At 44.2% G+C, this 21,151-nt stretch overlaps 1 protein-coding gene across 3 annotated transcripts in view; it reads left to right on the top strand.

The window, feature by feature from the left end:
* Positions 1-21,151, top strand: part of SMYD3 (SET and MYND domain containing 3) — a 689,511-nt gene that overhangs the window by 655,627 nt on the left and 12,733 nt on the right. For all 3 annotated transcript variants that reach the window (XM_044267073.1, XM_044267075.1, XM_044267076.1), the window contains one exon: positions 17,627-17,735. In XM_044267073.1, coding sequence (XP_044123008.1) covers positions 17,627-17,735 — 109 coding nt within the window. The remainder of the gene's footprint in view (positions 1-17,626; positions 17,736-21,151) is intronic.

Raw genomic sequence — 21,151 nt, 5'->3', positions numbered from 1 at the left:
GAAGCCTCTGCTTTTGGCTCGGGTCATGATCCCAGGGTCCTGGGATCAAGCATATAAGTCCTTAAGGGGGGACGTTTCCATTCCTCCTGAATGGATTCCTGGTAATGGTCCTTTCAGAGTCCTGGGAGCAAGCCCCGCATCGGGCTCTCTGCTCGGCAGGGAGCCTGCTTTCCTTCCTATCTCTCTGCCTGCCTCTCTGCCTACTTGTGATCTCTGTCTGCCAAATTAAAAAATATATATATCTGTCACCCCCAAAGGTTCTCTTGCATCTGTTTGTGTTGGTTCCTACCTCCATGCCCAGCCTAGGCCACCACAACTCTAGACTTCCTAGAAATTTCTAGAAACTTCACACACATGGAATCCTATGATATGTGGTCTTGTCTGGTTTCTTTCACTTAGGCTGTTTTTGACATTTGTCCCTGATGCAGCGTGTGTCCGTTCTTTGTTCCTTTTATGGCAGAACAGTATTGCATTATATGGCTCAGTCGTATCGGATTTACCCACTCATTAGTTAATTATTTGGGCTATTTCCACCTTTGGGGGACTATTTTGAATAATACCAAAATGAACATTGGCATATAAGTCCTTAAGGGGGGACGTTTCCATTCCTCCTGAATGGATTCCTGGTAATGGTCCTTTCAGAGTCCTGGGAGCAAGCCCCGCATCGGGCTCTCTGCTCGGCAGGGAGCCTGCTTTCCTTCCTATCTCTCTGCCTGCCTCTCTGCCTACTTGTGATCTCTGTCTGCCAAATTAAAAAATATATATATCTGTCACCCCCAAAGGTTCTCTTGCATCTGTTTGTGTTGGTTCCTACCTCCATGCCCAGCCTAGGCCACCACAATTCTAGACTTCCTAGAAATTTCTAGAAACTTCACACACATGGAATCCTATGATATGTGGTCTTGTCTGGTTTCTTTCACTTAGGCTGTTTTTGACATTTGTCCCTGATGCAGCGTGTGTCCGTTCTTTGTTCCTTTTATGGCAGAACAGTATTGCATTATATGGCTCAGTCGTATCGGATTTACCCACTCATTAGTTAATTATTTGGGCTATTTCCACCTTTGGGGGACTATTTTGAATAATACCAAAATGAACATTGGCATATAAGTCCTTAAGGGGGCACGTTTCCATTCCTCCTGAATGGATTCCTGGTAATGGTCCTTTCAGGCAGCTCTCCCGAAAGCAGAGACCGGGTAGCCCCAGCCTGCTCATCACCCTATCCCCATTCCCTGGAATCCATGAATCTGTTGTGTATGTTACATCTCTATGGATGTGCCTGTTTTGGACATTTCAGTAAACAGAATCAAACAATATACAGCAGAATAATATCTGCCGGCCCATTTTCCAAAGTGGCTGCACCATTTTGCATTTTCCCCAACAGTGTGTGAAAGTTCCAGTCTCTCCACATCCTCACCAGCACCAGCTGTCACAGCCCTAGTCTACTGGGTGTGAGGGGCAACTCGCTATGGTTCTGATTTGCGTTTACCTAATGACTGATGGTGTTGAACATCTTTTCTTGTGTTTATTAACCATTTGTTTATCTTCTTGGAAATGAAATGGCATTCTTCTATTCTTCTTGGAAGAGAAATGTCTATTCATATCCATTGTTCATTTCAATTGGGTTATTTGTGTTCTGTGTAACTTTTTAAGAAGTCACCAAAATGTCTTCCAAAGTGCTTGGACCATTTGACCTCCCCGAACAGTGTATGGGAGTTCCAGTTCCTCTGTATCTGTGCCAAGACACACAAAATAATATTGTCAGTTTCCTTTGATTCTAGCCCTTTTAGTGGGTAGAAAGTGATAGTGTAAAACACTTCCCCAATGACTATTTTGAACATTTCTTCAGGTACTGACTTGCCATTTATATTTTTTTTCTGAAATAATGTCAAGTATTATACCCATTGTTCATAAGTTCCTGCCTTACTATTACTGAGTTGTTAGAGTTCTTTCTATAAGTTGGTTAGGGGTCTTGTCTTAGATGTATACCTGCAGATTATTTACCCCAATCTGTAGCTTGGTTTTATTCTTTGTATCTTTTGTAGAGGACATACTTTTAATTTTTATGAATTCCATTTGTCATTTTTTACTTCTATGGATCATGTTTTTAGTGTCATATTCTTAAGAAATCTTTGCCTAACACAAGGTCATGGAGATTTTCTCCTTATCTTTTTTTAAAGTTGTATATTTGTACGTTTTATATTTAGATTGATCATTTATTTTAAGTTAATGAACTTCTAATGGATCTTTATGTAAGGTATGAAGTTCAGGTCAAAGTTCATTTTTCCCCCTACAGATGATTGAAAAAACACATTGTTTTTGTGTCTTTGTCCAAAATACATTGGTCATGTTTGTGTAGTTCTCTTTTTGAAATATCTGTTGTTTCATCTATCTATGTGTCTCTTTGCCAATACCACACTTGTTCAATTACTACAGATTTATAGTAAATCTTAAAATTGGGTTGAGTCCTCTTCATTTATTTTTTTTTTTCAAAATTGTTCAGACTCTAATGGTGTCTTCAAATTCCCTTATACATTTTAGAACCAGCCTGTCTCTATCTATAGATATCATGTTGGGATTTTTATTACAACTATAGATTTTTTTATTACACTAATTTCTATTGCACTGTGGATCAGTTTGAGGAGAATCAACAACTTTACCACATTCACCTTTGCTTTTGAAGAATAGTTTAAGTATAGATTTCTTGGTGGACAGCTTGCTTCTTTCAACATTGTTACTCTTTTTTCTTTTGACTCCATGGTTTCTGATGAGAAGTCCGCTGTCTGCCTGTATGTGGTGAGGTGTTTTTGTTTTTTGTTTTTTGTTTTTGTTTTTGTTTTTGTTTTTTCTCCTTTCAGTATTTTCTCTCTAATTTTGAACAGTTTAACTACGATGTGTCTGTGTAGATTCTCTTTGCATTTATTTTACTTGGAGATAGTGGAGCCTTTTGGGATCTATGGGCTAATATTTTAAATTTGTATTAGTTAAATTTTGTGTTCATTAAATTTGGGAAAGTTTTGGACATAATTGCATCCATTTTCCCTAACCCTCTCTTCTCTTGTTTCAGGATATACCTGACTTCTTCTTATAGCTATTTGAATGTTCTGTTTTTCTTCAGTTATTTTTCTTCTCTGTTCTGTAGGTTTGATATTTCATATATTTCGTTGATCTGGCTTCCAATTTACTGATTATTTCACCTGACTTAACCTGAGTCCCTCCAATGAACTTTTCATTTTAACTCTAGAATTTGCATTTGGTTCTTCTTTATAGGTTTTACTTCTCTATCAACACTGCCTCCCATCGCCTTTTTAAAAAACTGTTTACCTTTAAATGAAATGAAATCAGAGAGGGAGACAAATCATAAGAGACTCTTAATCTCAAGAAACAAACTGAGGGTTGTTGGAGGTGGAGGGGAGGTGGGTGGGAGGGATGGGGTGGCTGGGGGATGGGCACTGGGGAGGGTGTGGGCTATGGTGAGTGCTGTGATCTGTGAAAGCCTGATGAATCACCGACCTGAACCCCTGAAACAAATAATACATTATAGGATAATAAAAAAAATTTTTCCTTTAATTCTTTGAATATAATTTAATTCCTTAGAAATACTTATCATAGTTGCTTTAATGATTCTTCTTTCTAAATCTAATATTTGAGTCCACCCAGAGTCCATTTCTTCTTTTTTAAAAAAAAAAATTTTTATTTTGTTCAGTGTTTTAAGATTCCTTGTTTATGCACCACACCCAGTGCTCCATGCAATCCATGCCCTCCTTAATACCCACCACCAGGCTCACCCAACTCCCTACCCCCTGCCCCTCCCAAACCCTCAGTTTGTTCCTCAGAGTCCACGGTCTCCCGTGGTTCGTCTCCCCCTCCGATTTCCCCCAACTCACTTTTCCTTTCCTTCTCCTAATCTCCTCCGTTTTACTCCTATGCTCCACAAGTAAGTGAAAACATATGATGACTCTCTCTGCTTGACGTCTTCCACTCAGCAGAGTCCGTTTCTTTCGACAACTGTGTTGGGTATGATTCCTGTCTCTAACGTACGTCTTGCAAGTTTTCTTTTGCTTCTGTCACAGATGATCACAAACTCAGTGGCTTCAAACGACACAAGTGTATCATCTTACAGTTCTGTAGGTCAGAAGCCTGACTCAGGTCTCTCTGGGCTAGAATCAAGGTGTCAGTGAGGCTGGGATCCTTCCCTGGGGCTTTATGGGAAAACCTCTCTCCTTAAGGTACCCAGCCTCTGGAGGCTGCTCACATTCCTTGGTTCATGGTTGCCTTTCTGAATTTCAAGGCTAATAGGGTAACGATTGATCCTCTGACCTTGCTTTCACCCTCACATCTCTTTTGCTGACTCAGCTGGGGATGGGTCTCCGCTTTTCCGGATTTGTGAATTTAGGTGGGAGCCCCCCTCCCCCCACCCGAAACGCACACCTGGGCGATCTAGGCCATTCTCCCTCCTCAAGTGTGTTGACCTTGATCTCATCTGCGGAGTTTGCTTTGCTGAGTGAGGTGACATATTCATAGACTGTGCAGATTAGATCGTAGCTTTATCTGGGGGCCATCCCGTCCCCTACCGCAGCCTAATAATTTTTTTAATTGAAAATCGAACATGTAAAATCACATATTAAGTCCGCATTCTGTTTTATTGCTCTGAAGGCTGTTGCTGGTGGTTTTGTAACTGGCCTGGGTGTAAACTGGGGGATGTGGGGTGCAGCTTATTAATGATATCTTTGCTCAGTTTTTTGCTTTAGCCCTAGCTCCCTAGAGGTCTCCCCTGTGACCGCATAGCGTAGTGGTCAGCCAGTGCTGTGGACAGGGGTGCTGCTCAGACATCTTTCACCTGAAAGGTTGTCCCCCTCTGCTGTGTGTGGGACAGTGTATGCGTTCAGAGTCCTTAGTGGTCTCCTTTGGCTTCTACTTCTTGCCAGGCTTTCTTATGGCTCCCTTATGGGCTTGCAAGTTCTAGTTACTCAGCTGCTATGGAGCAATTGTTTCTGTTCTTCTGTGGCTCCCTGGGGGGTGGGGGGAGCATAGTGGATGGGAAGAGCCCCAGGCAAGCAGACCATAGCCTCTTCCTTTGCTTACCCTAAGCTCTGTTTTGTTTTAAGAATGAACAACTTCCCAATTTGTTGTCCACCTTTGGTCAATTTCTCATGCCCTGAGATGGTTGCTTTTGGCAATTCTCTCCAGTTTTATACTCGTTTTTGTAGAGAAGACTCTGATCACTTCATATCATCTTTACCGAAGTTTTTATGCATGGGGTTGTCTTCAAATAAATTGAACTACAGTCCATTAAGCATCTGCCTTCAGCTTGGGGCATGATCCCAGAGTCCTGGGATTGAGTCTCATTTCAGGCTCCTTGCTTCTCCCTCTGCCTCTGCTCCTGCTTGCACATGCTCTCTCTCTGACAAATGAATAAATAAGATCTTAAAAAAAAAAAAGAGTGAGAGAGAGATTGAGCTAAAGCAGGTAGAGTCCTTAGATCAGGGCCTGATATGTAACAAGGGCTCTAACTGTATTTATCATAGTCATCATTATTGTTACTTGTGACAAAAACAACTAGACAGTCACATTTCCAGTACATATTCATAGTTATCCATTATAGAGCTTTTTTTCTTTTTTTGTATGAGGTCTTATCTCCAGCCTCTAACTTCTAGAAAGTACTTTACTATAGAGCAGGTGTCTGCCAGCTTTTTCTGTACAAAGTCAGGTAATCAGTATGTCAGGCTTTGCAAGCCAGGCAGTCAACTCCTGGGTCCTGCTGGTGTGTCGGGAAAGCAGCCATCGACCCTCAGCAAAGGAATGGGTGTGGCTGTCCACCAGTCACACTATTTGTGAAAACATGCCCCAGGTGGGATCTGGCCTTGGCACCCCAGTTTCCCAACCCCTTGTAACAGACTCACTTTCTCACGATGCTGCATCTCAGCAGTGCCAACTTTTATGCCCCAATAGATTGTTTTTTTAATCACCAAAGAAGAAGGAATAGTTCTGCTTCCCAGCACCACATTCCAGCACCTCCCAACACCTGTGCTCTGGGAACTTAAAACTTCTTCAAGACGTATGGGCTGTCGAGTAGCTGGCATCTGTATCAGCTGATTTCGTAAAAGTGCCAGTCACACTTCTGGAACACACGTCAACAACAGCACTTGTAGTATTGTTAGATACAGACACACAACTTGGTAAGATTATTGATGGCAAACTGTATTTCATCTATTTAAAACTAGATTATGCAGCTTTTTTATGAGTTTTTAATTTTTTATGAGTATCATTTTTCCCTCCAAACAAGGGTAGGATATGTCTATTTTTTTTCCAATTTATTTATTTTCAGAAAAACAGTATTCATTATTTTTTCACCACACCCAGTGCTCCATGCAAGCCGTGCCCTCTATAATACCCACCACCTGGTACCCCAACCTCCCACCCCCCCGCCATTTCAAACCCCTCAGATTGTTTTTCAGAGTCCATAGTCTCTCATGGTTCACCTCCCCTTCCAATTTACCCAAAAGCACATACCCTCCCCAATGTCCATAACCCTAACCCCTTCTCCCAACCCCCCTCCCCCCAGCAACCCACAGTTTGTTTCGTGAGATTAAGAGTCACTTATGGTTTGTCTCCCTCCCTATCCCATTTTGTTTCATGGATTCTTCTCCTACCCACTTAAGCCCCCATGTTGCATCACCACTTCCTCATATCAGGGAGATCATATGATAGTTGTCTTTCTCCGCTTGACTTATTTCGCTGAGCATGATACGCTCTAGTTCCATCCATGTTGTCACAAATGGCAAGATTTCGTTTCTTTCTATTTTTTAAACCACAACGTTCCCTTCTTGATTCAACGTTCAGTCTTTGGAGATCATTCAATCTCTAGATTATCTGTTAACTTAGTTGTTCCTTACACACTGGCTTTGTACCTAGAAGTTAAAACAGCATTAATCAGGTTTTAAGACTTTTTATTGTTAAATATATCATACATTCCAAAGGGTGTATCATCACGCATGAGCTGTTAAAAGAATTATAAAGGAAATGTGCGAGTAACTGCTTCATGGTCTTCCTGGGTAGAGAAGCACTTGAGGGTACGTGAATCCTGTTTTCTTTACTGTTGACAGGTCTGCTGTGATCATTGTATATTTTTATTTTTACCATATTTTTAACTCCCACAAAACCGCTGTTTTATTTGTCGGTATTCGTAGGTTTCCCATATTCAGCGTTCTCTTTGTTCTTTATTCCTGCTTGTATCTTCGACGTTCCATCTTGGCTCACTTGGCTTCTTCCAAAAGTACACCCTTTAGAAACCCCTTTTGTTCAGCTCTACTAGTGACAAGTTCTCAGTTTTTCTTTTTCCAAAAATGTCTCTATTTCATCTTTTTTTAAATTAAGACTTTTTTTTTTTTGCAGCAGTTTTAAGTGCACAGCAGAATTGAAGGTACAGAGAGTTCGCATATATTTCCCACCCCGACACATGCACAGCCTCTGGCTTTCTCCACACCCCCACCCCCAGAGCGGGACATTCGTTACAACACTGACGCATGATTATCACCAGAGTCCATAGTTTACATTAGGGGTTGCTCTCAGTGTCATGCATCTTTTGAATGTGGACAAATGTATCGTTATGGTTTCATATGTTTTCACCCCCCTAAACATCCTTTGAACACCACCTGTTCATCCCTCCCTTGCGCCTCCCAGAAGCCACTGATTTTTTTTTTTCTCCATAGTTTTACATTTTCTGGAATGTCACGCCTTCGAAATATAGCCAGTGTAGATTGGCTTCTTTCCCTTAGTAATAAGCATCTAGAGTTGTTCATGTCTTCTCATGGCTTAATAGACCGTTTGTTTTCCGTACCAGATAATATTCCATTGTACAGAAACCATTTGTTTTCTGTACCGGATAATTTGTTTATCCATTCATGTACTGAAGGACATCTTGGTTACTTCCAAGTTTTGGCAGTTATGAGTAAAGCTGCTCTAAATTTATATGTGTGTTTGTGTGGATATAAGTTTTCAGCCCCTTTGGGTAAATACCAAGGATCATGATTCCTAGATCATATGGTTTACTTTATTTAGTATGTCTAGTTTTATAAGAAACCACCAAACTGTCTTCCAAAGTGGCTGCACCGTTTCACATCCCCAGCAGCAAGGAAGGGGAGTTCCCGTTGTTCCACATCCTCGGCAACATCTGGTAGTGTGAGTGCTCTGGATTTTGGTCCTACTAGATGTGTACTGGTATCTCGTTGTTTTCATTTGCATTTCCCCTATGACGTCTAATGGAAGCTTGTTTTCATATGCCTATTTGCCATCTATATCTCTCCTTTGGTGAGATGTCTGGTCTCATCTTTGGCCCATTTTCCTAGTTTTTCATTATTATTGTTGAGTTTTAAGAGTTCTTTGTATATTTGGGATAACAATCCTTCATCAGATGTGTCTTCTGTAAATATTTTTTCTCAGTCTGTGGCTTACATTCCCTTTATCTTGATAGTGTCTTTTACAGAGCCCAAGCTTTCAGTTTTCCAGCTTATCTGTTACTTCTCTCATGGATCATGTCTTCAGGTTGTATCTAAAAAGGCATCACTGGGATGTCATAGTGGCTCAGTCAGTTAAGTGTCTGCCTTTGGCTCTGGTCATAATCCTGGGGTCTTGGGATTGAGCCCCACATGGGGCTCCTTGCTCAGCGGGAAGCTTGCTTCTCCTTCTGCCCCTCCCCTTGCTTATGCATGCTCTTGCTCTCTCTGTCAAATAAATAAATGAAAAATCTTTAAAAAAAATTCTTTTTAAACATCACCATACCCAGGACTAATCTAGGCTTTCCCCTGGGTTGTCTGCTAGCAGTTTCACGGTTTGTGTTTTACATTTAGATCTATGATCCATTTTGAGTTCATTTTTTGTGAAGGGCATAACACCTGGGTCTGAATTCATTTTTCTTTTGTTTTTGTTTTTGTTTTTTTGCAGTGTGGATGTTCAGTTGCTTCCACACCATTTGTTGAAAACACCTGATTTTGTTCCATTGTGTTACCCTTGCCCCCTTGTCAAAGATCAGTCAGCTGTGTACATGTGGGTCTTTCAGAGCTCAGAGCTCCCTGTTCTGCACCCTTTATCTGCTTGTTCTTTTGTCAATACCACACCCTCTTGATTACTGCAGCTTTAGAGTAAGTCTTGAAGTTCCGCTTATCGATTCCTCCAACTTTGTTCTTCTCCAGTGTCATGTTGGGTATTCTGGGTCTTTTTGCCTCCGTGTAAACTTAGAATCGGTTTACTGATATCTGCAAAAAACTCGCTGGGACTTTGGTTGGGATTGCATTGAATCTGTAGACCATGTTTGGAAAAAGTGACATCTTGACAATATTGAGTCTTCTTATCAACACATGGAATACTTCTCCATTTATTTATTTCTTGGATTTCATTCATCAAAGATTTGTAGTTTTCCTTATATAGAGCTTGTACGTATTTCGTTAGATATGTACCTCAGTATTTTGGTTTTGGGGGGTACTAATGTCTCATTATTATTTTAATACTTTATTGAACTCTAATTCATAGAGAGGCACCTGGGTGGCTCAGTGAGTTAAGCATCTGCCTTCCACGCAGATCATGATCTCAGGGTCCTGGGATCGAGCCCCAAATCAGGCTCTCCACTCAGCTGGGGGTTTTCTTCTCCCTCTGCCCATCCCCCCGCTCATGCTCTCTCTTTGTCAAATAAAATCTTTTAAAAAAGAAATATAATTCATACAACCATATGATTTACCCATCAAAAGCATACAATTCACTATATTCAAAGATACGTGCAGCCATCACCACATTCAATTTTAGAACATTTTCTTCACCTCAAACTCAACCCTGAACCCTTTAGCTGTATGCTCAGATTAAGAAAGATATTTTTGAGGATATATGATACTAAACTAGGAATTTTTTGTGCTAGGCACATTGAAGATATTATTCTACTGGCTTCTGGCTTCTTTTGGCCTTACTATGACTCCTTTTTGTAGTCCGTCTCCTGAAATTGGCAAGAAGGAAGGATTCTGTTAGACCCTATGATGTTAGGTAGACACTGGACTTGCTCTTATGCCCCCCAAGCTTAGAAAAACAAAACAAAACAAAACCAAAAAAAGGTCAAACAAAGTAGAGGAAGCCAGCGGCACCAGCATATAAGCATACCATAGTTGCACCATTCTATTTACTTCTCGGGGTCCCTCTTCACTTAGATTTTGGCCTGACAATTCTTTACTATTTTGCCCGCATTTTATTACATTTTAAAATATCTTTTTGTATTTCAGTCATGCTGGCCGGCCTCTTTGAAATACTTCAAAGTATTGTTAAATATTTCACACCCTGAAAAAGAGGACTACAAGGTACGATGTGGGCAAAAGCCAGATACAGGACAGCCCAGTCCCCATGGTTAGCATTATAGGAAACTATTTGCGTACAACAAGGTAGCACCTGCCTGGCTGGAGGATTCTGGGCAGTCCTTAGCCCCGTCCTACAGGTAGCACCAGCTCTGGACAGCACCATGACGTCTCACTGCCGCTCACCGAACTGCTGGGGTCCCAGGCTGCTTGTGAGCAGGTCTGGCAAGTGGGAGAGAACATGGTGCATGAGCCTATCATCACACAGAAATAGTTGAACATAATGTGCAAGTTACAGATGTGACACAGGCAATGTCTTTGCGGTTCACTTTTCTAAAGATAAGTTGAAAACACAAACTTCCAGGTTCAAAATCCAACCCCATCTGCAACAGAAGCATTTCCTTAACAAGGCAGCTCGTGCCCCTCCGTCAGTGTCCTCCCAACTACCACGGTCCCGCCAGGCTGCTCTGCATTGCTCCCCGTTCAGCTTGCATTTAAAAAAAACAACAGGAAAACATATAGCTGATCCAAGTGGGCCCTTTGGCCATTGGAAAGAAGTATTTTTATGCTATACTTATTTTAACTTTGCAATAAAATCAGGCAATTTTTCCCTATTGTTAATTTCAGTGTGGATATAACAGTGTGTCACATCTAATTACCATACGTTCACTAGCCCTGGGGACTTAATGATACTAGCTTGTGTTAGGCTGTGGCTATTTCTAAATGTTCTCCCATCTCTTGTCTTAGGTTATTTGTGATGTAAGGGGGTCAGTCAGGTAACTACTTGGTAGAAACAGGACTTCAGCCTAAATATCCCAATTCCTTCATTCGAATTTATCTACTATAAAACCTCTGTTTCTGAGCCCAAATTACATAAATATTTAAAATAAAAAAGCTCTTGTGTTCTTCTCTGATTTAGAGATTCTTCGTAACAATAGGTAATGTACCAACAACTATAAATTGCTAAACTTCTGAGAGTAAAAAAGTCTTGCCTTTTGGGTGCTGGACCTCTATTTAGTGGAAATTAGGAGGAGTCAAAATGTAATCTTTGCATAAGGCGATGATTCTGCTTACTCATTTTGTGGGGTAAATGAAACCCAAGAAAAATCTAATTGCGGTGAGACAAAATCTCATTGTAAGGTTATAAAATGCTATGGTAATATGTGGTGGAATTATAACAGGCACATGCATTTTATTTTCTCATACTCAAGGGGTAGGTGCTGGGGGTGTAGGGCAGATCCCCCTGCCAGTGATGGGGGCCCAGCAACACATATCACAGATAAAACAGGAGGTGAGGATTCACTTGAGGCAAGAATGCAGGATCATCCTCTCTTGGAAACAGGTGAGCATTCATGGCTCTGATCTTCCTGTAGCCCGCAAGGCAGGCAGTGGAGGTGAGTGAGGAGGAAGGATTCGTTGTGCCTGTTGCGGAAGAGCACATCTCCAGACTCACTGTGGGATTAATTAAGGTCATGGTAAGAAATAGTTCTTGTTTTAAAGCGATTTCTAGTATAGTATATACTGGTCTGTCTTTTCTTTCTTTGGTTTCATTTCCCAAAGTTAAGATCTTTGTGGGTTTTTTTTTTTAAGGTTTTATTTATTTAAGACAGACACACAGCAAGAGAGGGAGCACAAGCAGGCAGAGTGGGAGAGAGAGAAGCAGGCTCTCCACTGAGCAGAGAGCCCAATGAGGGGCTGGATCCCAGGACCCTGTGATCATGACCTGAGCCAAAGGCAGATGCTTAACAACTAAGCCACTCAGGTGCCCCTCTTTTTTCTTTTTTTTTTAAAAACTAACAGCAAAAGTGTATCATATTACTAATGAAGCTACCCTACCACAAAGGCATGAGTAACTTTCATACAGCAGCTGGTTTAACTTAAGCTGCGAGGAACACCACATGACTCCATCTGCCTTTCAGGCTTCCTTGGCCCAGTCCCTCGTGAGTTTCCATGTCATTTCTATATGAGGCTTAGAAATCATTAAAAATCCAAAAATTTTTGAAACTTGAGGCAGTTATCTGCTAGAGTCCATAATTCCCAAAAGTGAAAAAGTAAAACTCAGTGTCCTGTTTTCTTCCTATGAAAAATTTCAAGCATACACAAAAATAAAATATGATGAACCTTCTTATATCCATCATCCAGATACAGTAATTTAAAATTTTGCAACACTTATTTTATCCCCCCCACTTTGTGTTGAATTATTTTATTCTATTTTGTACTTCTTAGCATTTCTGAATCTGTTACTTGCTATCTTTTATTAGTTTTGGAAATTCTCAGCCATTATAGCTTCATATATTTCTTTGACTCCATTCCCTTTCTAATCTAATTTGAAATTCCAGTTAACATATATGAGATCCCCGAGTCCATTTCATTGCCTCTCTGTGTTTTGCAACTGATACATTCTTTTGACCTGCCTTCCAGTTTACTAATTCTTTCTTTGGCTGTGTTGCATCTGATGTCAAGCTATTGAGTTCTTGACTCTGGTTTTCTATTTTTTGGTTCCAGAAATTTCATTGGTTATTTTTTACTTTATTTCTAATTTTCTGCTAAAGTTCTTTTCTATTATTTAAGTTCTCAAACATACTTTTTACATTTAAAGACCTGACTTTGAGTACCCATAGGTCTGTTTCATTGTCCATGGTTTTTTTTTCCCCTTGGTTTTCAGACAGCGCTTTGCTTTTTGTACGCCTGGTTATAATTTTACCGAGTGTCCTGCAGTTGGAGGACGTTAGAAAGATAATTTTAGGTTCAGGATGTCATTTTACTTCAAAGAGAACTTACTTTTGCTTTGGGTAGTTTGTAGGAACACGTCACCTTAATCCCTTCAGGGTGTGAAGGATTGAGTCTGTGAGGGCTGGTCTCTTTCTGGTTTACCACTACTCTTAGACTGTAGCCCTTTGGGGGCCACAGATGAAAGCCAAGGATGTTTACCAGGGCTCCTTTTCATCCTTGTTGCACCCTGAGCTCATTTCTGTATGTTCGTTTCTGAGATGGTCAAAACCTCTGCTCAGCTCTTGAGTCCATCTGCCTTTCGAGTCTGCGAAGGGGAAGGTGGCAGCAAATGTACGAATCACCTTCTTGAGCTTCTGTTCTTTCTGCAGTTTTGACTCTTCCAGACCCCTTTGCCTCAGTGGCCTGTAATATCTTCAGTTATTTTGTAAATTTTGTCCTAATTTTTCTTGTTTTTACCAAGGGGTTTGATGTGAAATAAACTAATCCAACATTGCTGGAAGGAGAAATTCTGCTGAAGAAATTTAAATCAGATCTCAGACATGACATCATTTTATCCACTCATACATTAGCTGGCATCTCGGAAAAATGCGGACATTTCCTTACATGCCGACACTGCCTTTTCAGGTTCAGATTTCCTAGAATTCCCAGAAATGTCTTTTAATGATTGTTTTGTTTGAGGTCAGATGCACAAGGGCTGTATGTGACATCTGGTTGTTGTATCTTTTGAGTCTCTCTTAATCTAGAGTGGTCTCCTCTGCTGCCATCTTTCTCTTTTCATGCCACTGACTTGTTGAACTTGCGCATCAAAGTCCTATAGAATTTCCCATATCTCAGATTTAGCTGGTTGCTTCTATTTGATCCTCTATCACTTGTTTTTCCCATGAAATGAAATTTAACTGCGTGGGCTTGATTAAATTCAGTTTTGTTTGTTTAGATAGTACAGAACGATTCCTGTTACATGGTATCAGAGAGCACCCGAGGTCTGAATTTTACACTATAAGGATGCTAACAGTGGTTGGTGGGTTCTGATGGTAACAACATAATCCATCCATTATAAAATTCTCCATCGTTCTTTGATCTGTTTGGTTACTCTGAAGTACAGTTTACAGAGGCAAGTTGAGCTCTTCTTTTAATTTCAGTCATGTCTTTGACATCAGTTCTAAAAAAATCATCCCGAACAATCAATGTTTTTCTTCCTGCTTTCAATGCCAAAGCTGCTCCCCATAGTGAAGCAGTGTGATTGGTAATTACATCATGTAGGGAAACCTCAGTGGGGCCGGCAGGGCAGGTCCTGCCACCAGGACTACCTGAGAGCCTTGAGCTTGAGGCATTCCTCTTTCCAGACTCGTAGCCTCCTCGCAGAGCAGGGCAGCAAAATCCTGGTGCTTATGAGTCTTAGTCAAAGCTAGCATGTGTGCTATTTTGCTCTGCTTATTTAAGCACATTCCTTCCTAGGCACTTACTCGCCACAGAAAATAAAGGCAGTTTTTCTATCCTGGGCTCAGCATTCTGGAGTGCGTGATGGCTAGCATCGTACCCACGGAAAGGGAATATATAACACCAAACAAGTAGGCCCGTGGAATGATTTTGTTCCTGTGTTCTCTGCTTGCATTTCTGTAGCTGGCATTTCTGTTCCTGGGTCCTGCAGTCAGCTCCAGCTCTGCCGGAGCCCGGCAAGCCTCTAGACCCTGCCTCATCAGCTCTATCAGATCTTTCTCTTCCGTCCTGTTCACACTGTCCTGTCTGTAGTGCCTCTTCTCAGATTTTCTTTGTCTCCCATTCTGATGAAAATAATCACAGCCCCCTTCAGGGGTGCCCAGCTGCAGACGAGCAGAAGTCCAAACTTCGGCTTTGCATTTCTGTCTCTGTGTGGCCTGGCCCGAGGGCGGTGTCCTATCCCACCTTGTGTTCTGTCTCCTGACCGTCCCTTGAGTTGCCCGTGTCTTCCCATGCCCCACGTGCCTGTCCTGGGATCCCATGGCCCCTTCCGGTCAGGACCACCTCAGGCTGTGTGGCTCCAGAAAGGCTCCCCTGGTCATCAAGGGCTCTCCTGCTTCTGGAGCCCCATGTCTGTGCCACAGCAGCCCTCGCACTCCTCTCCGTGTCGTGAGTTTATCTGCCTCACCCCTGCAGCTAGACTGGGTCCCATCCAGGGCAGGGATGCTCTTGGGACTTCTCATTCCTTACCACCCTGGGCGCAGAACACGGCCTCTCGTAGGCCCCCCTGCTCCATCCTACTCAGATTCCTGCCTTGGTCCCCGCACTCCTAGGCGCCCCCTTAGTCTTTGACTAAGACCCATTGACTAAGACCCAATGGTCTGGGCCATTTCTGGGTCAGACTCTGCGCTGGCCTTCATTTTTGGCGGAGCCATGATTGAAGACAGCTGGCAGGCCCTCCTCTGTCCTCATCACGGTCACCCATGTGTCCTCGCTGGGGACCTTCTCCCAGCAGGAGGGAGCTTCCCCGGAGTTGCTCTGGGGGAAACTCCAGCAAGTAATCATGATTGTTATTCCAGATGGCAGCTGGGAGGCTTCCAGAAACAATCCGGGCACACGGTCAGAGCTCGCCGGAGCCGCGACACTGCTCCATAAATATTTATGTGGAAGCCCCCCTGGCAGAGGCGTCCCCTCATCCTCTCCCGACTAAACTTCACTTTGTTTTTTACTTTAATATCTTTAGGCAGCCGGAGCAGGTACCTGTGAGGGCGTAATTACGCGCCACTTTCTCTCCCGGCACAGAACCAAGGGTTTTTCTCTCCTTCTGCTAACCGACATGACAGACATCCATTTAGTGGCATGATTTTTAGTATAAAATTACCTCTTGGCCTTTAAATTTAATTATTCCATATTCATAGCAATAAAATCAAATCCCAAATCCAGGTGTGCTTTTTGAGGAAAGCGTCCGGGGCAATTACCTTCTGATAATGGTGTTCTGTACTTAAGCCTTTTGTCTGCGGCTCTTAAAATCTCGTCCACACAAGTAGATAATGATGTTCATCTTGTCCGGGGTGAGGGGTGAAGTGACTGATCTCCTGGCCCACTCAAGAGATGAAGAAAAATCCAAGACCCAGGTGTCGCCTTTGTCTCTTTCCTCCCCCTCGCTTCACAGTTCTTTCAAAGCAGCATGGCCGACCTCCTGTCGACTGAAATACCTCCTCTCAAGGACTGCTTCCCATTTTCTGAAGAGCACGAACGAAAGGGGTTTCTGTATCACCTTTCGTGTGGGGAAGAGTTGAGGTTCAGGGAGAAGGAACGGCGAGGAGACTGTGTCCACTTACCAGAGGATATGTGTCTCCTGGTGACGCGCCCTCCTGTCCGTCACACAGTAGCTTCAATGTGGTTCCACGAGTTCACAAGGGAGAAGCCCTCAGAGCAGAGCTTGGCACATGGTGAGCCCCATGTGAGCCACGACTCTTAGGGCAGAACCTGTCGTCTCTGGACACGCAGCCTTGGAGCATGTGCCCTTGCTCATGCAAGCAGTGTGAACGGGCTTCCCTGTTCCCGCCCAGCCAGGCTGGTCCCAACCCTTGGAGGCCAGTTTATATCCTGTTTCCTTCCTCCAGGAAACCTTCCTGGTCCAGCCAACTGCCTGTCGCCTCTCTCTCTTCAGAGCTCCTGCATGATTCTCTCCGTGTAATTCACTTGGTGAGCTGAGCATGGCACAAAACGATGCCCTCTCCTGTCCTATTTTCTAACTGTGGAATGGATGTTTGTCTTGTGTCTGGTGGGCTGGTTGGGCCTCGAGGGGAAAGTTCATAGCTAGACATCCCCCGGCTCCAGGAAGAATCTCGAACATACAGCGGAGTTCGATAGACTAAGCTAGATGTTGTGGGGGCAGAGGTACACATTTTATTGAGTCTGATATCATAAATTCTTGTTGAGTCACATGGAGGTTATATCCGGTCTGGAGCATAGCCCTGAGTTTTTCATTCCTTGCTCTACTTAGAACACTCTTCTATTCTGTTATGTGGGGAAGAGGTCAAGCTTTTATTGAGCGCCACCTGCATGCAGGACAGCATGGAGAACACAGATAGGGGGCCGGAATAAAAGCTCCGTAATGTAGTGAGATGATAAGTAAATACACAGGACCTGTACGAAAGATGGGCCACGATGAACTCCAAGGGCTTGGTGGTTAAAAGGAGGGCATGGTGGCATCTCAGTGGGACATCCATGGGGCGTCGTGAACACTTAATTTGTCGACTGAATATGTACTGAGTGGCCATCTTCTGTTCCAGAGCTGTTCTAGGTGCTGGAACCTCATAGACAAGGCTGGAGGATAAGTTCAGCACCTGGTCTCTCCACGTGTCCCCACCCGCTCCCCGAGAGAAACGCAGAGATGCACCCTTGTCTCCCTTCTCTCATGTTGATTAGGGAGACTTTCCAGGCCCGTGATTTCCTTCCTGACACAAAGGACACCGCCCGTCCTGACTACCCAGCTGACCCTCTCGGTCGCTCCCGAACACCCCCAGCCGGGGTCTGCCCCCGACCCTTTCATGGTCTCCTGACTGGACACTGGCCACAAAGATGAGAGCTGCTGACATGATTTACCCTTCGGTTTCTTCCAGGATTTTCTTCCCCGGAAGCCATCCCGTCCGAGGGGTGCAGGTAATGAAAGTCGGCAAACTACAGTTGCACCAAGGCATGTTCCCCCAGGCGATGAAGAACCTCAGACTGGTGAGTGTGCCAGGACCGTGTGTCCTTCTGCGGGGCGTACCGGGTCCGCCGGTCACTAGGCTGCGTCCCTGTGACTTGTAGTGACCCTATGTAGTGCATGTACACACACACACACACATGCCCATCATTGTTCGACATAACGACCAGCTCTGAGAAAATCTGATTTGGGATGTTTGTGGATTTCTGTGGTCTAAATGCGTGCACTGTGGCTGATCTCAAACTACCCATGGAAAATCGACCAGCTCCTAAAATTCATGACAATGTAACAGTCAGGTCTTAATAACGGGCACGAACTGGCCTTCGGGACATCACTACACCTGTGCCCTACTCCAGGGGAGCAGGTCACCCTTCCCCATGCCCCCCCTCCTACCCCCACAGACCATAGTCCCTAATCTCCACCTGAGTCTCAGGCCAGCCTCCTGAACACCTGCCCAGAGCCCACCTTTGCAGCCCACACCCCCTTCTAGCCTTCCCTCCCTCTCCCCATGGCCAGCATACACTGAGCCGTGCCCTGCTGCCCAGGATACTTTGAACTTGATCACACTTGGGTCTTTACCAAGACATTTTCTCTACCGTAAGTGCAGGTTTTCTCCCTGTATTCCTGCCAGTGTGCCACCGCTGCCCGCAGAGCACTGGTCACACACAACAGGCCCTGCTCACAGGGGCTGCAGGCTTGGTTCCAAAGCGCTGCCATGAAGCTAGTGTCACAGTTAAGAGAGTCTAGTGAAGTTTTCGGCTTCCCAGCGTCTATGGAAATTATGTTTATATGATATGTCTCGTCTATGAAGTGTGTCATAGAATTATGTTGAAAGAAAAATATATACGTAATTTTAAAATACTTTATGGCTTAAGAATGCTAACTGTTGTCTGAGCTTTCGGGGAGTCATAATATTTTTGTTGCTGGTGGCTGCTGACGGGTCGGGGTGGTGGGCACTGAAGGTTGGGGTGGCCGTGGCGATTTCGTAAAATAAGACAAAGGTGAAGTTTGGCTCATCAATGGACGCTGCCTTTCATGAGGGATTTCTCTGGAGCATGCGATGCTGTGGGATAGCATGGGACCCGTGGGAGAAATTCTCCCAGAGCTGGAGTCAGTCCTCTCAAACCCTGCTGCTGTCTTATCAACTTAGTTTATGGGATATTCCGAACCTTGGTTGTCGTTTCAATGATCTTCACGGCATCTCCAGCAGAAGTACATGCCATCTAAGAACCCACTTTCCTTGCGCCTCCATGAGAAGCAGCTTCATCCGTTCGGGTCCGTCGTGAGGTTGCAGCCCGTCCGTCCCGTCCTCGGGCTCCGCTCCTGAGTCTCGTTCTCCTGCTCTTTCCTCCCCTTCTGCCGTGACTTCCTCCCCTGAACTCTTGAACCCCTCAGAGTCCTCCCTGAGCGTTGCAGTCAACTTCCTCCAAACCCCTGTGAATGTTGATATTTTGACGACGTCCCATGAATCACGGATGTTCATAATGGCCTCTAGAGTAGATGAAATAGAAAGGTGAATCCTTTCCAGAAGGCTTTTGATTTACGTTGCCCAGATCCGTCAGAGGAATCCTGCTCTGTGGCTGCTGCAGCCAAATGAAATGTAGTTCTTCCGTATTAAGACTTGAAATTGCAAATTATTTCATGATCCATGGGGTTAGATGGATGTTGTGTTCGTGGTCATGAAAACAACACTAATCTCCTTGCCCTGCTCCGTCAGAGCTCTTGAGTGCCCAGGTGCATTATCAACAGGCCGAAATCTTTTGAAAGGAATCATTTTTTCCCCTAAGTGGTAGGTCAGAGCTTAAAGTCACCAGCTGCCTTAGTGCCTGAGAGTCAGCCTGTCTCTTGAAGGTTTCAAGCCAGGCATTGACTTCTATTCTGTAGCTGTGAAAGTTCTAGATGACCTCTTCTTCCAGGATAAGGCCATTTTGTCTCTACTGAAAGCCTCATGCTCAGTGCAGCCATCTTCATTTATTATCTTGGCTGGATCTTATGGGTAACTAGCTCCGTAAGTTAGGTTAGGCTTTGGCTTGAGGGAATGTCGTGGCTGATCTTCCTTCCAGACCGCTGCAACGTCCTCCACAGCAGCGGTAAGGCTGTTTCACTTTCTTACCATTTGTGTGTTCACAGGAATAACACTTGTAACCTCCTTCGAGAACTTTCCCTTTGCGTTCACCGCTTGCCTCACTGTTCGGTGCCTCCGCCGCCATCCCCTCTGCCTCAGTTTAGACACAGCTTCCTCACTCGCCTTAATAATTTCTGGCTTTCGATTTAATCTTCCTTTCACCTGGACACACGGTGGCTGTTAGAAGGGTATTAATTGGCCTGATTTCAGGATCATGTCGCAGGGAATGGGGCGGCCCGAGGAGGGGTGGTGGGGAGTGGCCAGTGGTGGAGCAGTCAGAACACACACCATGTTTGTTATGTACATATTTATTATATGTGCCTTATATGGGCTTGGTCCATAGTGCCCCCAAACAATTACTGTGGTAACATCAAAGATCACAGATCGGGGCACCTGGGTGGCTCAGTCCGTTAAGCATCTGCCTTCGGCTCAGGTCAGGATCCCAGGGTCCTGGAATCGAGCCCCGCACCAGGCTCCCTGCTCAGCGGGAAGCCTGCTTCTCCCTCTCCCAGTCCCCCCGCTTGTGTTCCCTCTCTCACTATCTCTCTCTCTCTCTCTCTGTCAAGTAAATAAATAAATAAAATCTTTTTTTAAAAACAATCACAGATCACCGTAACAAATATAATAATGACCAAATAGTTGAGCCATCATGAGAATCACCAAAATGTGACACAGAGACACAAAGTGCACTAATGCTCTTGGAAAAATGGTGTCCGTAGACCTGCTTGACACGGGGTCGCCATGAGCCTTCAATTTTTTTTTTTTTTTTTTTTTTTTAAAAGCTCGTTATCTGGGAAGCACAGTAACCCAGTAAGACGCGGTATCCCATAGTAGGGACACCTGACGCCCAGGAGACCAGGAGGTCTTTGCAGTTATCTTGGTGACCCGTTCAGTGCTGTACAAAGACCTGAAAGGAGGAGGTGTTCCCTGTGGGGGGAAGGCGGGGAGGAGGGAGAGCCGCACATGCGACGGTAGCGCTAAGCGCCGAGAAACTGAATGGGAGAACTGGGTCTGTGCTGGAATACAAGAAAGATGTTTATTTTCACCCTCTTCATGAGCCTCCACGCCCCTGGGCTCTCTGCTGCCTCCACCTTCCCACCCCCGCCGAGCCCCCTCCCACCCAAACCGTGGCTTCCAGATGGAGAGCTGATGTCCTCACCGGGTCCAGGTGTTGGCGGGTCCCAGGGAGACCTGATGTGTGTGGTTTCACGCGGAGCCCCTGATACTTGAACAGGACCCCCCGGGCCACGGGGCCCTCGTCTGCAGAAGCGCTGCAGTGGAGAGATCCCAGCCGGCCCTCAGGTTGCTCCGCGA

This window comes from Neovison vison, chromosome 10 (genome assembly GCF_020171115.1).
Source record: "Neovison vison isolate M4711 chromosome 10, ASM_NN_V1, whole genome shotgun sequence".
Lineage (NCBI taxonomy): Eukaryota > Metazoa > Chordata > Mammalia > Carnivora > Mustelidae > Neogale > Neogale vison.
This window is presented reverse-complemented; position numbering and strand designations above follow the sequence as displayed.